General features: G+C 42.4%; 1 protein-coding gene across 1 annotated transcript in view; it reads left to right on the plus strand.

The window, feature by feature from the left end:
* Positions 1-17,276, plus strand: part of ATP10A (ATPase phospholipid transporting 10A (putative)) — a 117,391-nt gene that overhangs the window by 44,374 nt on the left and 55,741 nt on the right. Inside the window, exon 2 of the mRNA XM_009472562.2 lies at positions 2,291-2,495. Within this exon, the coding sequence (XP_009470837.2) occupies positions 2,291-2,495 (205 nt within the window). The remainder of the gene's footprint in view (positions 1-2,290; positions 2,496-17,276) is intronic.

The raw sequence follows: 17,276 nt of genomic DNA on the forward strand, positions 1-17,276 counted from the left end.
CCCTCTTTCAGTTTAAAACCATTGCCCTTGTCCTGTCACTACAGGCCTCGGTAAAAGGTCTCTCTCCATCTTTGTCATAAGCCCCTTTATATATTTGAAAGCCTCAATAAGGTGTCACCAGAGCCTTCTCATTCTCAACTCCATTTATCCCAGCAGAGCCATTTGGCTTTGTGTTGCTCAATATCCACCCTTCCTGCCACAGAGTATATAGTTGTGGCAGGTGCTGTGGGAGATGAGGAAATGCTAAAATAGCAATGCTTTTCAAACAATAGAAGTTAAATAAAAAATTGTAGTGCTTATAGCATAGTACGGGACTATGTGCTATTTTTAGCCTGATCATACTTCTATACTGCTACTCATTGTACCTACATTTGAACGTCACCCAGTTTCACCATTAAATTAGAAAGGATAAAGAGCAGCGGCTGCATGTGAAGGGATTTGGAGTTACGGATTGCATGGCTAACATACTCTTCAGATCTGTGGCATGGTGATTTGTACTACATTATGGCACACTGGGTTTCAAAGCAATTCATACTCATTAGCAGGAAAAGTTAAATGTTGGTTTTGGCCTGAGTGCGAAGGAAATGGGTAATATCAGCAGCTAATATATAAATTCCTTTCCCTCGTTAGACTATCATGTTTTACACTTGGTTCTTATTAATCCTTTTCAGGCTTTATCAAAATAGAAATCACAGCCATAATTTTCATTCCTCCCTTTATAAACTGGATGTTAGGAAAGGACAATGAAGAAATTCTGGGAGGTAAAACCTGATCTGATGCATCCTTGTTGTGCTACCTGACACATTATTGTTCAGGATTTAGGCTAAATGCATGAATAAAAGCCAATTAAGTTACTAATTCCTGTAATACCAGTGAAGGCATGACAAGGATGAGTTAGGCATGGCATGACTATCAGCAACTCCAAAGTAACAACATTGGCAGGACTTACATGTTTCCGCTTAGTTACAAATCTATTTGCATTACTACTGAAAGTGATGTATTTTAAAATAATGTACTTTAAAGAACATAAAATAGCTGCCACCACTCTCCACCCCCTATCAGAATCCCATTCTGCCAGTTAAAGTGCTGTCACAGGAGACTGTCTCTGGTGGTAGTGACAGTGCCAGCACTGACAGCCATCGCGGTGCTCACACGGCAAAAGGCCTTCTGACAGCTTAGAAAAGTGTCAGAACAGCAGCTTCCCATTTTCGGGAGGTATTTTACCAAGTTAATATTGTGGGTGTTTTGAAAATAATTTATTTCAAAAACACAACAGAAGCAAGCAATTTACACAAATGCCAAGAAAGCATGTGAGTATGTGCATGTCATGAAACTAAAACCTTGAATTTTAGCTAGAATTAATTAAGTAATCACCTGTTCCTGTTTCCTCTTGCTCCCAAGAAGTTGTTAAAAAAATAGCAAACTAGCATGACCTTTAAAACTAGAGAGGTTTAGTGGCTGTACCTAAATGAACAACATACACATTGGTGTTCCAGGTAGATAAATCTTTGAATTGACAAAGAAATAACACTCCAGAATTAAAGGTTCAGAGTAACTAAGCAGAAATCAGCTATGTCACAGACGGTGCTATGGCTAGAATGGAGATACTGCAGACATATTTAAAAGAAATGACAGTGTCCTTTCCCAGTAGGGCAGTTGGGACTGCACTTTTCCACATGACATGTCCTTGTAATTCTAGGTTTAGTAATGAATAGTGGAAATTCCTTTCCGTTACAGATTTTTGGCTCCTTCATCCAAACATCACGTGCAGCACTATGCAAAGTTTGTCCCTGTTGGAAAGAGGGAACAAGGGGAAGCTATCCAAGTGTGCATCAGAGCAGGGTGCATGATGGAGGACGTTCAGGAGCCGTGCCAAGCAGGTGTCCTGTGCCCCAGCCTGTTCTCAGTTCCCAACTTGCCCTGAAAGTCTGTGACTCCTTTTCACCTGGTACAGACAGCAGCCCCCTCCCCTTCATGGGGTCAGGCGGAGCATGGAGGGAGGGAAAGGAGGGTGTGTGAAGCTCCTGCTTACCCTGCTTAGCCAGGTCTACCATCCACATGTTGTCCTCTGGGCCTTAAAAGAGTGTCTTGGGAACTTAGACCTGGTTCTGAGTCGGTCAAAGTGGCCTCCTGGCAGTCTGCGTTGCCTTTTCCCAGTATAACTTGGGAGTACCTGAGGACCTTCCAAAGGCACTGTACTCCTGTTACAAATCAAACCAGATCTTATTGGAGGCACCCTAGTCTGTGCAATTTTTTTTATATATGTCCTGTAAATGTCTTTTTTTTCCAGAAATGAGAAGAAATATATAAGCAGATACTGGAAAGAAGTGAAAGTTGGAGACTTTGTGCAGCTTCGCTGTAATGAAATTATACCTGCTGACATATTGCTGCTCTCCTCAAGTGATCCCGATGGACTGTGCCATATAGAAACAGCTAACCTGGATGGTGAAACTAACTTAAAACAAAGACAGGTGGTGAGGAGGTTCTTAGAGCTGGTAAGTCACCATTCCTAACTCTTATTTAAGATAAGAATCTGTTTCAGGTAAGTAAACTGTTCACCCATCCACTCCACACCAGCTAAATCTGCTTGTTCTAGTAGTGCTAATGAATTACTGTTATGGTTGTCATTAAAATACTAGCACTTGCCAACAGCTGACCTCATCATAGTATCAGAAGTTTCACCATAATTTTTCCCTGCATTTGAATAGGAATTATTTGGGGCAATTGTGTGCGGTTGGAAAATGTTGGGGGGGGTTTAATGGCTTCTATTGTAGCTTGATTTTTGAAAACACATTTTAACTGCCCAGTGAGAAGATATTTAAATATAAACAACTACTTTTCCTGCCTGCAAACCAGATCAGTTTCAATTAGGAATTTTGCCTGAAACTCCATGTTGCAGAAATCCCTCCAGCACTTGGAGCATTAAAGCTTGTAAGATTTAAAGAGACAGCAGGCATGCATTCTGGAGGTGTCTGTGCTGAAAAACTGTTTTACTGCTCTCTCACTGTGCTTATCGCTCCCCAGCAGCACTATTTTGAAACAAAACAAAATCCAGATCAGTTACCGTCAGCAGAATTAGAGGAAATTACCTGAAGTTTTACTTGCTTTAATAATCTTATTGAAATAGTATTTACTTGTATGCCCTCCTCTCCCATCCCTCTTGCCAGCTGACCACAGTTTCCTGTATTTTGTCAGGAAATAAATAAATTATTTTCTAGAACTCAGCTACATCTTTTTTCCTAGTAGCTCTTCTCATTTGAGAGATCTTGCAAACAATGGGAGCTGCTGCCCTTACCACTGTCGTCAAAGTTAACTACAGAGGCCTGTAGCTGTACTGAGGTAGATCAGCATTAATGAAGTTGCAATCCAACCGACAGGATAAAAATCAATGTGCCTTCCAACTAATTCTTTGTGGTAGATAGAGCCTTTCTCTGAATAGCTTGCAAAAATGTGAGATAAAGACTTGTTTAATCATCAGTGATTTCCACATAGAATTTAGACATCACACTGCAGCTACCACCATGGCGAGAAGCTTAATCAGCTATAGGCCAAATGTTTCAAAAACTCTGATTGTTTCAAAGAAGCTCATTGAATTGCTTCTCAATGTCCTGTCCTGTTACCACTGAGAAGAAATTTCTTCCAGTGGGTAAAGCTCCAGGGAGGTACTCAGATGATGCGTCCCAATTTTCTCCAGCGTAGACTTCCTGCGTGACCTCAAACACATTATGTACAACAAAAACTATAGATTGCATATAGGCTACTGAATACAGGGATGCTTTCATGTTTGTAGGTACAGTTATAATCTAAGGGCACATCCCAGCTCTATCTCAAAGGAAGACCTAGGAAGGCACCAGTTCCTCCACTCATCCACAGCAGATGGTTGGATTTCCATGATCCAAGACCATCTGACACATGCCAGGAGGTGTTGGTAAACACAGTGAAAGGAATTGATGAGTCCAAGTACAGATCATGACAAGACTGGCTTTCAAGAGCCTTGCTGCCCAGAGGAGTTGCTTATACTACATCAGGATCCCTGGCTTCCTGGTGGCAGAGTCACAGTTCAGCACGTGGAAGCTGGCAGGCTGGGAGGGGACCTGCCAACCCTACAGATTCCCCTGCTCCTGGCAGCTGTGACGCCAAGATGTGTGTCTGCCTGAGCCATCAGTTATGGAGTCACTTTTCTGTCTTTAACCAGTGAACACATGCATGCATTAATACAGCAGGAAAACTGGAGGGAGTACCCCTGCAATCTCATGTTTGGCATACTCACTGAGGTTTAAATTGCTGATCGAAACCAGGCAGCTAAAGACTTCAAGTCTGGGTTTTGTATGGTTTGGCAAGACGTGTAACCTTTAGACTGTTGTGTGGAAGCGAGTGGCAGTGCCATTTCCTCCTCAAACAGGTTATCAGAGACTGAATTGGGACCCGTTAGGGAAGAAGGCTGAGGAAACAGTGCTTACCTTGGGAAGCAAAGCTAGATTTATGTGCCAAGCAGCTCAGCACATCAGGGTATACATGGCATGGCTTTCTCAGCATACCCTGCTTTACTGAGGCAATCAGTTATCATATGGATACTTATAGTCAGCTTTGTAGACACCTAACGCACATTGCATTTCCAGCTCATCCTCCTTCCGTATCTTAGTTCTCTTAGTATTATAAGATGATTATGGAACTTTTCTCTCTCAGAAGTGTGCTCCAAGATATGTGGATAAATAATTTTAAAAAACAAATTTTAGATCACAAGATGCCTAGCTACAATAGCAGTGAGGTCCATAATAAATTGTCAGGAGTTAAACTGGGGTCAATGACAGAAAGCTCATTCATTCCAGTGAAAACAGGACTGGGCCCCAAGAAGTCAAGTATTGAAAGAGAGCTTGTAAGAAAACCACATGTGACTACCTCCCCTCTCTTAAAATAGCTGAGAAAGCAGGAAATATCCAAGCCCGGGTTCCTGCATCAGCTAAGTTGTAGGCAAAGTGCACACCTGCAAGTACCAAGTCCTCAGCAGCTGCAGCATCACAGAGCCTCTCTGTAACAGCATCCCGTAAGTTATCCAGCAGAATACTTGCCATCTTCATTAAAGTCCTGGCCAGAACCTATCTGAGCACTCTCTTAATTCCTGCAGCAGCATTAGCTTCCTCACCCCATGCTAGTAGAGATAGGCTCTTACTGGTTCTTGAAGGTGTTGCCCTGCTGAGAGACACTCAGCAGTGGGATGGAGGGAGCTGCTTGGGAAATGTTGGATGAATAGTAGGCCCACAGCCAAGTAGCATGAAATAGCAAGGTGATGCCTATTTTTTGGAGTGAAGTTCAGTTCCTATCTGGGTATGTCTTAAGCTGCCACAACTTGAGAGAGATTATTGTTAGAGCTCATAAAGTACTTTGGAAGACCAAAATTTTCTTGCACTAAATGCTGACCATCCTTTTACCAAACCTCAGAGAAGTTTTCTCCCAAATCTCTTACAGGACCTGCATCCCGACCTGTTCATTCATTGGACAAAAATGCTTTTACATTTTTAGATTACCATTGCACTCATCAGAACAACTCTCAGTTATGTTTATAGCTGTTTGGTTCTGTGTCATTCTGCAGCCCCGTTGTTCAAGCAGGAAAACAAACAAATACATGATGTAGTCCTGACCCTCTGTTTCCCACACTGCTAAACTCTTCCCCCACCCCCCTTACAGAATGACATGCCTGGTCATGTGGCTTATCATAGGACAAGAAACACGGATTTTCTGGAAGCTTCTTCATAAAATATCAGCTGTCCGTAGCTGTCTTTGAATAATGTCTCTGTAGCAATTAAAAGAAGCTGTGTTACAAAGAAACAGCTTGGCCTTTCTGTGTTTCTTATGTGAACTAACTGATAGCTTCCAAGCCTGTGCCTGTGGAGCAGGTTGATGAAGGATAGCTATTTCTATACCCATCGCTCTGCTGGGCGTGGGAAAGGAGTGGGGGTGGGGGTAGGAACAGTTGTTTTAAGCCACTTTTATGCTTTCCTTATTCTGTCCCTGCCCTGTGCCCACCCATGCAATTTACAGTCCCACAGGTCTGCACCAAGCTGCTTGCCATAGAGAGCCTGGCTGCCAATTTGGAGTCACTGAAGTGGGGGGTGTGCCAGGCAGTCCTCTTGCAACCGCAGCACTCTCTCCAAATGCCCTCTCCAGAGGCCAGCAAGCCCAGCGCTGTTATGTTGGGTACAGCTGCGCTCTGGAAGGGCAGCCGTTCTGCCAGCATGCTCTGAAGGATCTTTGTGTGTCTCTCTTCAGCATTAACAGCGTGTAAGGTCCATAGTCTCAGAGAGTAAAAGGTCTTACAGCTTCCCCCTTCCAAAGCTTTGTTCAGGAAAGTACCATTCTGATCTCTTTTTAGCCTGACTCTTGAAGCAGCAATAAGCAATTATAGAAGCTGTTCTGTATCCTTGTCTCTAGCGCTTTGCAGGCATTATTTTACTCTAAACATATGCTCAGAAGATCCAAGACCAGCATTTGTGGGCTTGGATTGGACCTCTCCGCTTGTGAATTCCAAGAAACTGTTTTCCTTTATAGTACAAGTGACCAGAAATTTTGCCTATTTTAGTGCTGCTTTGATTTGTCCGAGTAATTTATAGTAGACTGGGAACATACTGCTTTGCGTGTCTGTTAATGAATGTGATCTGCCTGACACAAACCTGTACTTTCTGTACTCAATTCTACACCCTATCGATACGCAAGCTGTGAGAAGAGTCACTGATATATTCCTCTGTGGCTTGTATGTCTGAGGATACCAGTTTGAATGTATACCTTGTTGTACACTCAAAATAGTCAGTCAAGAAAAAAGAAAATCACGCAGTGCCTAGGTTAAAAAAGAAAAAAGGAAACAGGAGATTTTTCAAAGGCCTTGACGTTTTTTCCTCCAAGGCTTTAAATACTGTGGTCCTGTTATCCAGCTACTACAGCAACAGGATGTACTAGAAATGTTTAAAATAGTCAGAAATGTACTTCTGCATGCTCTGTCTTTAAAGCCAAAAGGATAGCGGACTGTCTTCACACTGAAACGCGGATCAGATCCATGTGTGCAGCATGACACGCTGGCAAGTGCAGCTAGGAGAAAGCACTGTGCTAAATCCCACTGTGAGTGATCTAACAGTGTTAGCAATGACCAGTAAGCATCTCCTGGAAAAAACGAGTGTTTCTTGGTGTTCCACCAGTTTCCTTCTAATTTCTAACCCACCCTCACTGCTGCCTAGACACAGCAGCCATTTCTGGTGCACTGGATCTCAAGGAGACACAGTAGGCAGGAGGAATCAATGTGTTTCTGTGCTACTCTGCAGGCTGCCGTGCCACCACACCCTCCGCAGTTGCTTATGGAATGTTTTCCGTCCATCTGAGACGTCGTGTCAGCCGCTCTTAAGAGCGGATAAGCAGATACAGCTTGGGCTGCGAGAGCTCAAAACTCCCTTTCAGGTTTCATAAACTTGATTTAGGATATTTTGATAGTATGAATCTAGACTCATGAAAAACATTTACATTTTCTTGCTGCCTTGTAGTACGAAACAAACAAAATACTCCACTGTTTTTACTCAGTGTGCCTTTTAACAAAATCCACAAAGACTCACTGTGGATTCTGGAGCAGCTTATGGTTTATTAACCACTGGCCATGTCCTGGATGTTTATGTGGAAAGCTTCAGTTCAGCTGAAAGCTAAGCTAAATCTAGCAGCTGCTATCCCCTTTGAGAAGGTGCGTGTATCCCTCTGAGAGGTGGTGGGGGTAGGAGATGGATTTTTTTCCCCTCTCATTTTCTCCTAAGAGTAGACCTTTGTTCAAAACAAGCTTGTACTAGCATGATTAAACAGGTTTAGATAAGCCTTGCAAATGACTTTGTGGCTGCTTATTTACTTTGTTTAAAAAGCACATCTGAATTTGGTGTCTGCCTGTTTGGGAGGGTTCATTTGCATGCAGACTGGCACCAAAATAACTCATCAGTCTGATTTCCTCACAAGTCAGTATGTGAAGCCTTCTAGAATATGTATAAACTCAGAGCCTATGCTTACTGCAGGCACGTTCACTCATCTGTCCCAGCCTGGAAGGAAACTGGGCTGAATTGACAGATCCAGCTTTCATTCCAGCCCTACCTGGTTTTGCACAGTGCTGGAAGCATACTGGCTACAGCTGGACTTAGAGGAACAGTCCCACAGCTCCCTGTTCCAAGCATGAAGCCATTTATACCATCTCTTTCTTTCCCTGTGAGTCCTAAGCAGAAACTGGTCCAGAAGAGAAGACAAGGCTGTTTTCTAGAAGAGCTGTACTGTAAGCCTGACTGTTGGTGGCTGCCGGCTGCTCTATGTATGAGGTACTTTGGGAAGGGCAACTCATGCTAATTGCATGAAAACAACTCACAGGGCAGCCTTGGTATCTCAGTGTAGGTGTTCCTTTTGCATTCAGTTTTTCTCCCTCAGAAAAATTTAAAAAAAAAGAAAGAAGAAAGAAAGCAATTTTCAAATTTTGGTATAGCCTAAACTGAGCTACGATTTCTTGTGCAACCGTCTGCATTGGTTAAACTAGCCCAGTTTGAGAGAACAGCTGAAGTTAAACTAGCATAACTCCCAGGCAGACTTGCTTTCAACTCATCTGCTGATATGAGCTTCTTACCTCAAAGAATCTGATTGAGTCTTCTGAAACGGCCCAAGAATGGGCATAGCTATACTCTCCCTGTCACTTCTTGTCCCACTAATACCCTCAGGCTATCATCCACCTGAAATTAGTGGGAATAGGACACTATAATAATAAAGTCAATGTGAACTAGTCAGCATACTCAGTATTGTTTAGACTGTAAGTACTTTAACAGGGAAGAATCAGGCCACAAGAACAGCGAATGTTTCTGTGTCATTTTTGGGGTGTTATCCCTTGTGCCTTTCTTTTTTGCCGTATTTTGAGAAGGTTCACAAGGCTAGGAAAAGTGGCTCGAAAATTCCAGATACGCACATGTTAAAACAGCAGATTAGTGCTCCGTCCCACACATGTTGCCAAAATTAGATTTCCCTGAGGGAAAAGAGAGTTAAAAAAAAAAAAACCAAACAAGCAAAAGAAAACAGTTTTTTTCCCTATGCACTACCAGAATATTAAATTAAAACCTGTTGTTTGAATTTTACATTTTAGCTGAAGATTTTAGTGAAAGAAGTCTTGTAAGAAGACTTGTGTTAGTCAGTGCAAAATGCAAGCGTGTCACACCCCACAAAGACCTTTCTTTGAGGTCATGCCTTAAACATTCAGTAGATTTCTTTGATGAGGGTTGAAAAGTTCTACACCTATACTACTGTATCTGGTTTTGGATAGTACCATGTTCAGAGATGACTTGTATGAAAACTGTGGACATGTCTAGTTAAAGAGGAAGCAACTACTGTCTCTCTAGCAGAGAAGCAAACGTACAGCAGCTGCAGGCAGAACGGCCTGGTGCAGAGCAGGACCCAAGTCAGTGCTTTGGCAAACTCTTGTGTGAGCTAAAAGCCCTAAAGGAATGCTGAGAGCAATTTTTCACTCTACTGTTTTACTGTGGCATTTAGTCAGCAGTCTCATGCTGGGAGATATGGGGAAATAAAAAACTCAAGAATGATGGTTCACTTCCTCCTTGGTCAGTTTTGAGCAAGGTTATTGTCTCTTTCTAGTTTCCATTGTGCAGGTGTCCAGGGTGCAGGTTTGACTGTCGAGAGAGCTTCATTAGAGGTACAAAGAATTTGAATAACTGTAAGAGAAAATTTTGGATATCTTAATCTAAGCACTGGGGAGGGGCTGGGAATAGTGCAGTTCTGAAGAGTGTTGAGTACTTGACTTTTACCATTGGCATTGGCTGGTTTTGTATTTAAATATAGGTTAAAGGGGCTAAATTGGTTAGTCTAAGTTTGAATGTCTTGGCTGTGAAGGACTTCCCATCCCTAAGGTAATCCTTCCAGCACCAGTGGAACACTGGTAAAGCCATGTAAGGAAATGTATTATGCCGGTGCTCGTGCTGCATCTGACCTCTAGAGAGGCAGGAGATTTCCTTCTCTCTGTTGATAGTCCAGCATCGCTCTGTTCTGCTATTTCTCTGAAAAAACATTAGAAAACAAAAGAGCGTTTCAGGTCCATGGAGAAAATAAAATGCTATACTGCTTTTCCTTTATAGAGAAGTAAACATTTACATTTAAAGCAAGTTACAAAGAGATTTTTCAATTTTATACTTTTTGTCATGACTTTTCTGATCTGAGTTCAGTTTTACTGAACAAAAGTTTATTTCTGGACCTGTTTATTTCTTAACCATACATTAGCCTGTCAGCTGGGAACAGGAAATATCTGGAATATCTGTTATCAGAAATGAAATTTTGTAATATAACGCTGAGGACTCCTGATTTTAGGGCCAGGATTTTTGAACTGGAAACACGTCATGCTACACTTCTCTCTGATACCACAACCCCGTTGGCAGCACCAGTGGTTAGGAAAAGATGGAAGGACCTTCTTTTCCAGAGAAGACGGGTTCACAGTATTAAGCCGAGTGTGACCCCAGCAATGATGGTGTGGTCTCACTTTCCCTTGGAAGCACTGAGGTGGAGAAGGAGTCTACTTTTCTGCCAGAAAAGGCAGAGCAACGGAATAAGGAACTCCTGTATTTATCTCAGCATCCAGGATGTGAACCCTCATCCCACTTCTCTTTTCTCCACCTGCTACCCTCCAAGTCTTTTACACATTTTAGTACTGATAAGGTCACGGAGGCCAGTATAAATTTGCATTAAAATTTTACTTACATGGGAAATGGCTGGTCATATGTCTCAAAACTGTTATTTCAATAAACTCAGGAAAATTTGCATTCATTGGTTATACTCAGGTTCATACTTTCAGGCTCTGCTATGACTCTGTGATGGTCAGACACTTTGCATATGTGTATGCACTTGTGAGAGAGAAAGCCATGATTGTTCTGTAGGTACCTGACTAGAGAAGATACTGTTCACACGAAACTATTGTGCTGATACTTCCATTTGGTTTTGAACTGAAAACATCAGTAGTGCATGCACATTTACAGACAGCAGTGCTAATACGCTAATTCAGCTTTCTTAATGACACAGTAACGAACTGTTCTACGTCAAAGCAGGGAACACTCAGCCTTTTGGCTTCCAAGAGGAAGAGAATTTGATGTTTAACATACAACACAGTTAGAAAGCACGTATAAGTTGTCATGAGCATTTACCAGCCTCTACTTAACTTTTCCAATCTTGTTTGCTTATTATATTTTTGGCTTGACTTAATTAAATACTGGATTCAAAAACATGTCCTAGACGGCTAAGTATACTCATATACCTGTATAGCATTGTGACCTGTATGGCTAAGATCATGGGGATCTGACTTACAGGCTGCTGCAGTGTAACAGGAAGGGATAAAAATGCCTTTGTCCTGCTATTAACTACAGGACGTGGGTCATGTCAGCTATTGAGCAGCAAAAAACAAATGGAGTATTTTCTGCTGCTCCACAAGAAGCTGTTTCAGCAATCTTTGATTAAGGTTGCAGAACAGAGAACTGATAATGACATGGAAGAAAAATTACACAAACTATTTTATTCAGTGTTTTCCCTGATGGTCTTATTCCTGACATTTGTTCTCATTGGTTGCACTTCCACATCTCACATTTGTTGAACACTTATAATAATGAGCATTTGCGTAAGAATCACAGAGCAGTTTGGATTGGAAGATCACCTAGTCCAACCCCCCTGCTGTGGGCAGGGACATCTTTCACTAGATCAGATTGCTCAAAGCCCCATCCAACCTGACTTTGAACACTTCCAATGATGGGGCATCCACAGCTTCTCTGGCCAACCTGTTCCAGTGTCTTACTACCCTCATAGTAAAAAATTAATCCTTACATCCATTCTAAGTCTACTCTCTTTCAGTTTAAAACTGTTGCCCCTTGTCCTGTCACTGCAGGCCTTGGTAAAAAGTCTCTCTCCATCTTTCTGATAAGCCCCCTTTATATATTGAAAGGCTGCAATAAAGTCTCAACAGAGCCTTCTCTTCAGGCTGAACCCCAACTCTCTCAACCTTTCTTCACAGGAGAGGTGTTCCAGCTCTCAAATCATTTTCGTGGCCCTCCTCTGGACTCACTCTAACAAGTCCATGTCTTTCTTGTACCAGGGACCCCAGAACTGGATGCAGCACTCCAGGTGGGGTCTCACCAGAGCAGAGTAGAGGGGGAGAATTACCTCCCCCAACCTGCTGGCCACACTTCTTGTTGTGCGGCTCAGGATATGATTGGCTTTCTGAGCTACAAGCACACGTTGCCGGCATGTATCCATTTTTTCATCCACCAGTATCCCCAAGTCCTTCTCTGCAGCGCTGCTCACAATCCATTCATCCCCTGTCTGTACTGATATTGGGAATTGCCCCAACTCAGGTGCAGGACCTTGCACCTGGCCTTGTTGAACTTCATGAAGTTCACATGGGCCCACTCCTCAAGCCTGGCAAGGTCCCTCTGGATGGCATCCCTTCCCTCTAGCGAATCAACTGCACCACTCAGCTTGGTGTCATCTGCAAACTTGCTGAGGGTGCACTCGGTCCCACTGTCTATGTCATTGGTGAAGATATTAAATAGTATTAGTCCCAGTACAGACCCTTGAGGGACACCACTCTTTACTGGTTTCCACCTGGACATCGAGCCATTGACTGTAACTCTTTGGACACAGCCATCCAGCCAATTCCTTATCCATCTAACCGTCCAACCATCAAACCCGTATCTCTCCTATTTAGCGGCAAGAATGTTGTGGAGAAACATATCAAAGGCCTTGCAGAAGTCCAGGTAGATGACATTGGCCCAGAGGAGAAGCTGTCTGGTGAGGGAGGCCTGCAGAAGAGTAATAGTCTCTGCTGTTCTGCTGTGCTCTGATTCAACAGGTCATGTTCATGTATGTTTTAACTCCACACTTAACTGAAAAAAGCATACAGATCACTGAAGACAACACCAGGCAGGAACTGTGTAACCGTTGTGCGTGCCTGAAGCGTGAGGCTGCCTAGAGTGCGGAACAGGTCAGCAAACCTCGGTCCCTACGCCAGCAATACATGTTCGTCCCCCTGAGCTCATTTCCCAGCTTTGCTGTCCAGTTTTGGAACTGGCAAGGCCATTGTGAATTGGTTTTCTTAAGATCTATGCAATCAGCTGGTGTCTGAAAAAAATCACCTTTGAGTCCCTTGAGTTTTTGAAAAGGTGTTTTTCACTTTACCCTGGAGTCTTTAGCATGTTGATTGAAAAGGAACTTGTTTAGTAAAATAGAGAGTAGATGAGAATAGACAGACCAGAGAGTGAAGCTCTTACCCAAAGTGTTCTGCAGCCATCCCAACTTCCCCCATGTACCATGCATGCCAGCCACAGCCCTGCCGCCCTCAGATTGACTGTTAATCTTCACAGCCGCCCCTCCACACTCTCTGCAGGGTTATGAGGGAAGTACAGAAACAGCTGGAATTAAGCAGAGAAGGTGCACTCTGAATGCCATGTTTGCCTTAAGAGCATTAGTAGGGCAGGCATGTGATGATGGATGTTGATACAAGATACAATTCCAAGTGAAGATGGCATGCCGGTGTCCAGCTCAGGGAGTTTTTACTTGGTTATATAGCCTTCTCTCACTGGAGACACTCGTGGAAAGGCTGACAAACCTGTGATAGCACTGATATGAATGCTGCCCTGCAGTACTTGGTATACAAGGTCTCTTTTCATTGGGACTGCTTCTTTCCCTCTGTGCTCTCCTGCAGCTGGCAGGGACTGGAGTCTCTCAGTTCCTTGGGTGGTTGCTGTATGTTACAGGTTTTCCTCACAACCTAGGAACATTTCTTAAACATAATGCCTTGCAAGGTAAAGCTTTTATCCAGATTCCCTGTCTTCAGGGTGAGATGGGTGTATCGGGCTTTGGTGTGTTTAACTGCGTCCTGACACTACAGCTGCTACTGTTTTACCATTTAGAAGGAAAACCCTTCATTACCAGACACTCTCTCTCCTGTTAGGACTCTGGTGTTCTGGTTTTTATTTGTGAAATGATGTAAGGGAGGTGCTTGGCATTTCCCTCGTCTTGTTGAAGGGTCTTAGTCCTTCCCATTCCCATTTCTTCTGGCAGAACTTCATCCCACAAGAAGTCAGACTGGCCAGCGGCCCAGACTAGAGCAGGAGTAGGCCAAGGTATATTCGGAAGCTGAGCTGAGATGTTGTGCTACTAAATTAAAAGGACCGTGCAGTGCTTCTGTCACTAATCAAGTGAAATTTTCTTCCAGCAGTTATGAAATGCAGCAGAAAGACTGCTAGAAATCTCTCCAGAAAGGGGAAAGGACTGGAGAGTGGGGAGGATTGCGTCTTACCGAGTCTGTGAGCATGAAGCGAAAAGCTTCTGGAGGAGCAGTGTGGGTTGTACGCAGATTTTTGCAAGCCCTTGAGAGGCTTGGTCTGTGGTTTAGTTGAAGCGCTGAGCTAATGCTGAGGTCGGTTCTTACAGACTATGAACCCATTCATTTATTTCAGTGGCTGGCTTTTGGAACAGGCAGATACCACTTTCTTAATTGTCCAGGTCTGGGTCCATATTTCAGCCTTGATATACTCTGTTCCCTTACCACTCCCCAGCGCTACTATAGTCCATGAACAGATTCATTCATACCACTGTAATTTTCAGTGCATTGCTAAGAATGGCCATCATCCCAAGGGACGGTAGAACTTGCATGTGTGTATTTTCAGCGTTGTTGACATTTTTTTTTTGGTACTTTTGTCCCATGATTGACTAACAGCAGTTTCTTCAGCTAGCTGTCATAGAATTATTGAGGTCTTCCTAGGCCTTGCAAGCAACACGTTTCTTTTCCTGCAGGCTGGATATTGCGCTGTTCCCGCATATTATTTTCTACAAAGGGGAAAACTTTTACTTAGGTCAGCCAGAGGAAGATCAGCCCCCTAACATGTATTTGGCTTGCTCAGCTGTTCCAGTGTTTCTGAATATTGAACACCTCTGTTCCATTTAAACAAACAGTACTGAAAATAATCCAATTATAGTAGTACTTGTCAGTGTGGAAAACAAAGCTATCGAATTCTGATGTATGGTTGGATCTGTTTAGTTCCTAAATAGCATAGATCAAACTGTTTCTTCCTTTTCTTGTGAATTAGTGGCACAGATAAATTCTGCCAGAGAGACTAATGCAGCTTAGACATAAAAACGTTTCACTGTTTTAGTGTATAAACGGTCTGCATGCTTTGGATACTTAAAATCAATGTGTAATTCCAGTTGCACATTAACAAAAGGTCAGAATAATTTTATATGGTAAATGCAGGATACTGCTATATAAAGCAGTAAGAGGATGGACCAATGCATTAGGAGGATGCGTTCTTATCGCACTTAAAAGCTTTTAAACTGGAAAGCTATTTTTGTGGCTGAGGCAGGTTTTTGTCTATTAAATATTTCCTTTGAGTTATCTCCATGACTCCATTTCTCCCTTTTTGTTTCCTCCAGACATACACGCCAAAACAAATCCCAGAGCCCTCATCTAGCAATTGTACCACAGGGAGAAGTCTGGATAAGATCCCCAGCATAGCCAGTAAACACAATGTGATAAGAGGGTAACTGTCACTGTCACCCAAGGGCATCCTGGTGTACTCATGCTGCCCTATTGGAAGGAAGGACTGAACATTAAACTCTGGTTTCTGCAGCAGTAAAGCAGGGCAGATGAATAAAAGAAAACATTTTAATAACTATGCATTATTAATATCACTAGCAGGCCATTAAATCACCCATACAACATGCACTTAATGAAGGGGAATATGTTGTTTGAACACTGTGTAATTGTCAAACTAACTCATTTGGCAGGGCAGCATGTTTTGCTTCTTGAGCTATGACAGTTTCGTGAGGTTGCCAACAGAGTCGGAAAGGTTGGCATTTCACTGTAGAGACTCAGAATGATCTTACAGCTGAAGCTCCAAAGTCGCACTGGAGAGAGCTACATTCAGTCTCCTTTTTTGTGACAGATCTCTGTAGTTCCTTCATCCATCTACCTGTTGGTTTCCCACTCTGTAAAAGAGGCATTGTAACATATTCTTCCCCTTGACACTTTGCCTTTTTAGGACGTAAGTTTTTCAGAGGGAGATAAGTCAATAGTCACCTGAGAAATAAGGGACAGTGGGTTTTTTTAAGGAAAATTTTGAAGAAAATGCCTCTCCATTATGTTTTTCTCTTCTACATTTGTGCTTCCCCCAGAGACAGAGCCCAATTATTGCAGACCTAATTTATTGTTTTAAACGGAACTCAATCAAGTTTAATAGGTACAGCATTGTTAGAACCTAGTCATGAAAGCCTTTACATCTGCAATTTAACTTTAATTTGAAATTCAGCTTTGAAGGAATCAATATTTAGCAGATTTTTGCAATCTGACTAAGTCTGCTTACATAAGGAAAATAAGCCTTTCCACTGCTGCATTTAGAGTGGGAATGAATTTCCCTAAGTTTTAAGAAATTGGAAGAAATAGGATTTATGGATAGGGTGTTAAATATTTTCCTAGCAAGAAGACTCCTGAAGAAATGAAATCTATTCTGCAGAATCCCTGAGTATATAAAATACCTAATATAAGTATCACTGTGTGTCTTTTTGACAAGTTTCGACCTTTCAGAAATACTTACGAGTTCCTAAAAAGTCAGCACTTTTTCAGAGCAAGGCAGTGAACTAAGGCTGTTTTGGCAAAATCAAAATGTGAAGTCAGATATTTGAGGAAAGTCAGTTTCTTATTATTGAATTAAATCCTTTTTTTTTTCCTCTTTTTTTTTCTTCTTTTTTTCATTTTGATATGACATAGTATGGCAGAAGAGTTAAGCAAGAAATGGTCTTCATTCTTCCAGTGTATATTGTGCATCATTTCATACTGCAGAAACCTTCAAGACCTGTTTTTAAAATGATATTGGTAAGAAAGAATTCTTACCACTACAGTGAAGTGGATAACATTTAGTCACTGAAGCCTTCTGAAAGCAGGGTATGAACGACCACAATATGGGGATATACGTGAATGTTTTTGTGCATTCATGGTTGATAAAATGATGTATTTATTTATTTCTGAATTTCTGAAACTCTCAAACCATATGGGATAAAATGATTGAAACCTCTGTTTCACATCTTTCAAGACCTCGTTAGGACTTACCACAGAAAAAGAATTGTGTTGTGCCACGGGGGTCACAGCAACAGGTTCCTGGTGTTTGGCTAGGCCACGGCAGCACTGGACAAGGCATGCCACCAGTTTTACCTTCTCATCCCCTGTGTGCAAGCCTGTGGTC

The sequence above is a fragment of the Nipponia nippon genome, unplaced genomic scaffold (genome assembly GCF_047370975.1).
Source record: "Nipponia nippon isolate SJK-2023a ecotype South Korea unplaced genomic scaffold, ASM4737097v1 scaffold_2, whole genome shotgun sequence".
NCBI classification, from domain to species: Eukaryota; Metazoa; Chordata; class Aves; order Pelecaniformes; family Threskiornithidae; genus Nipponia; species Nipponia nippon.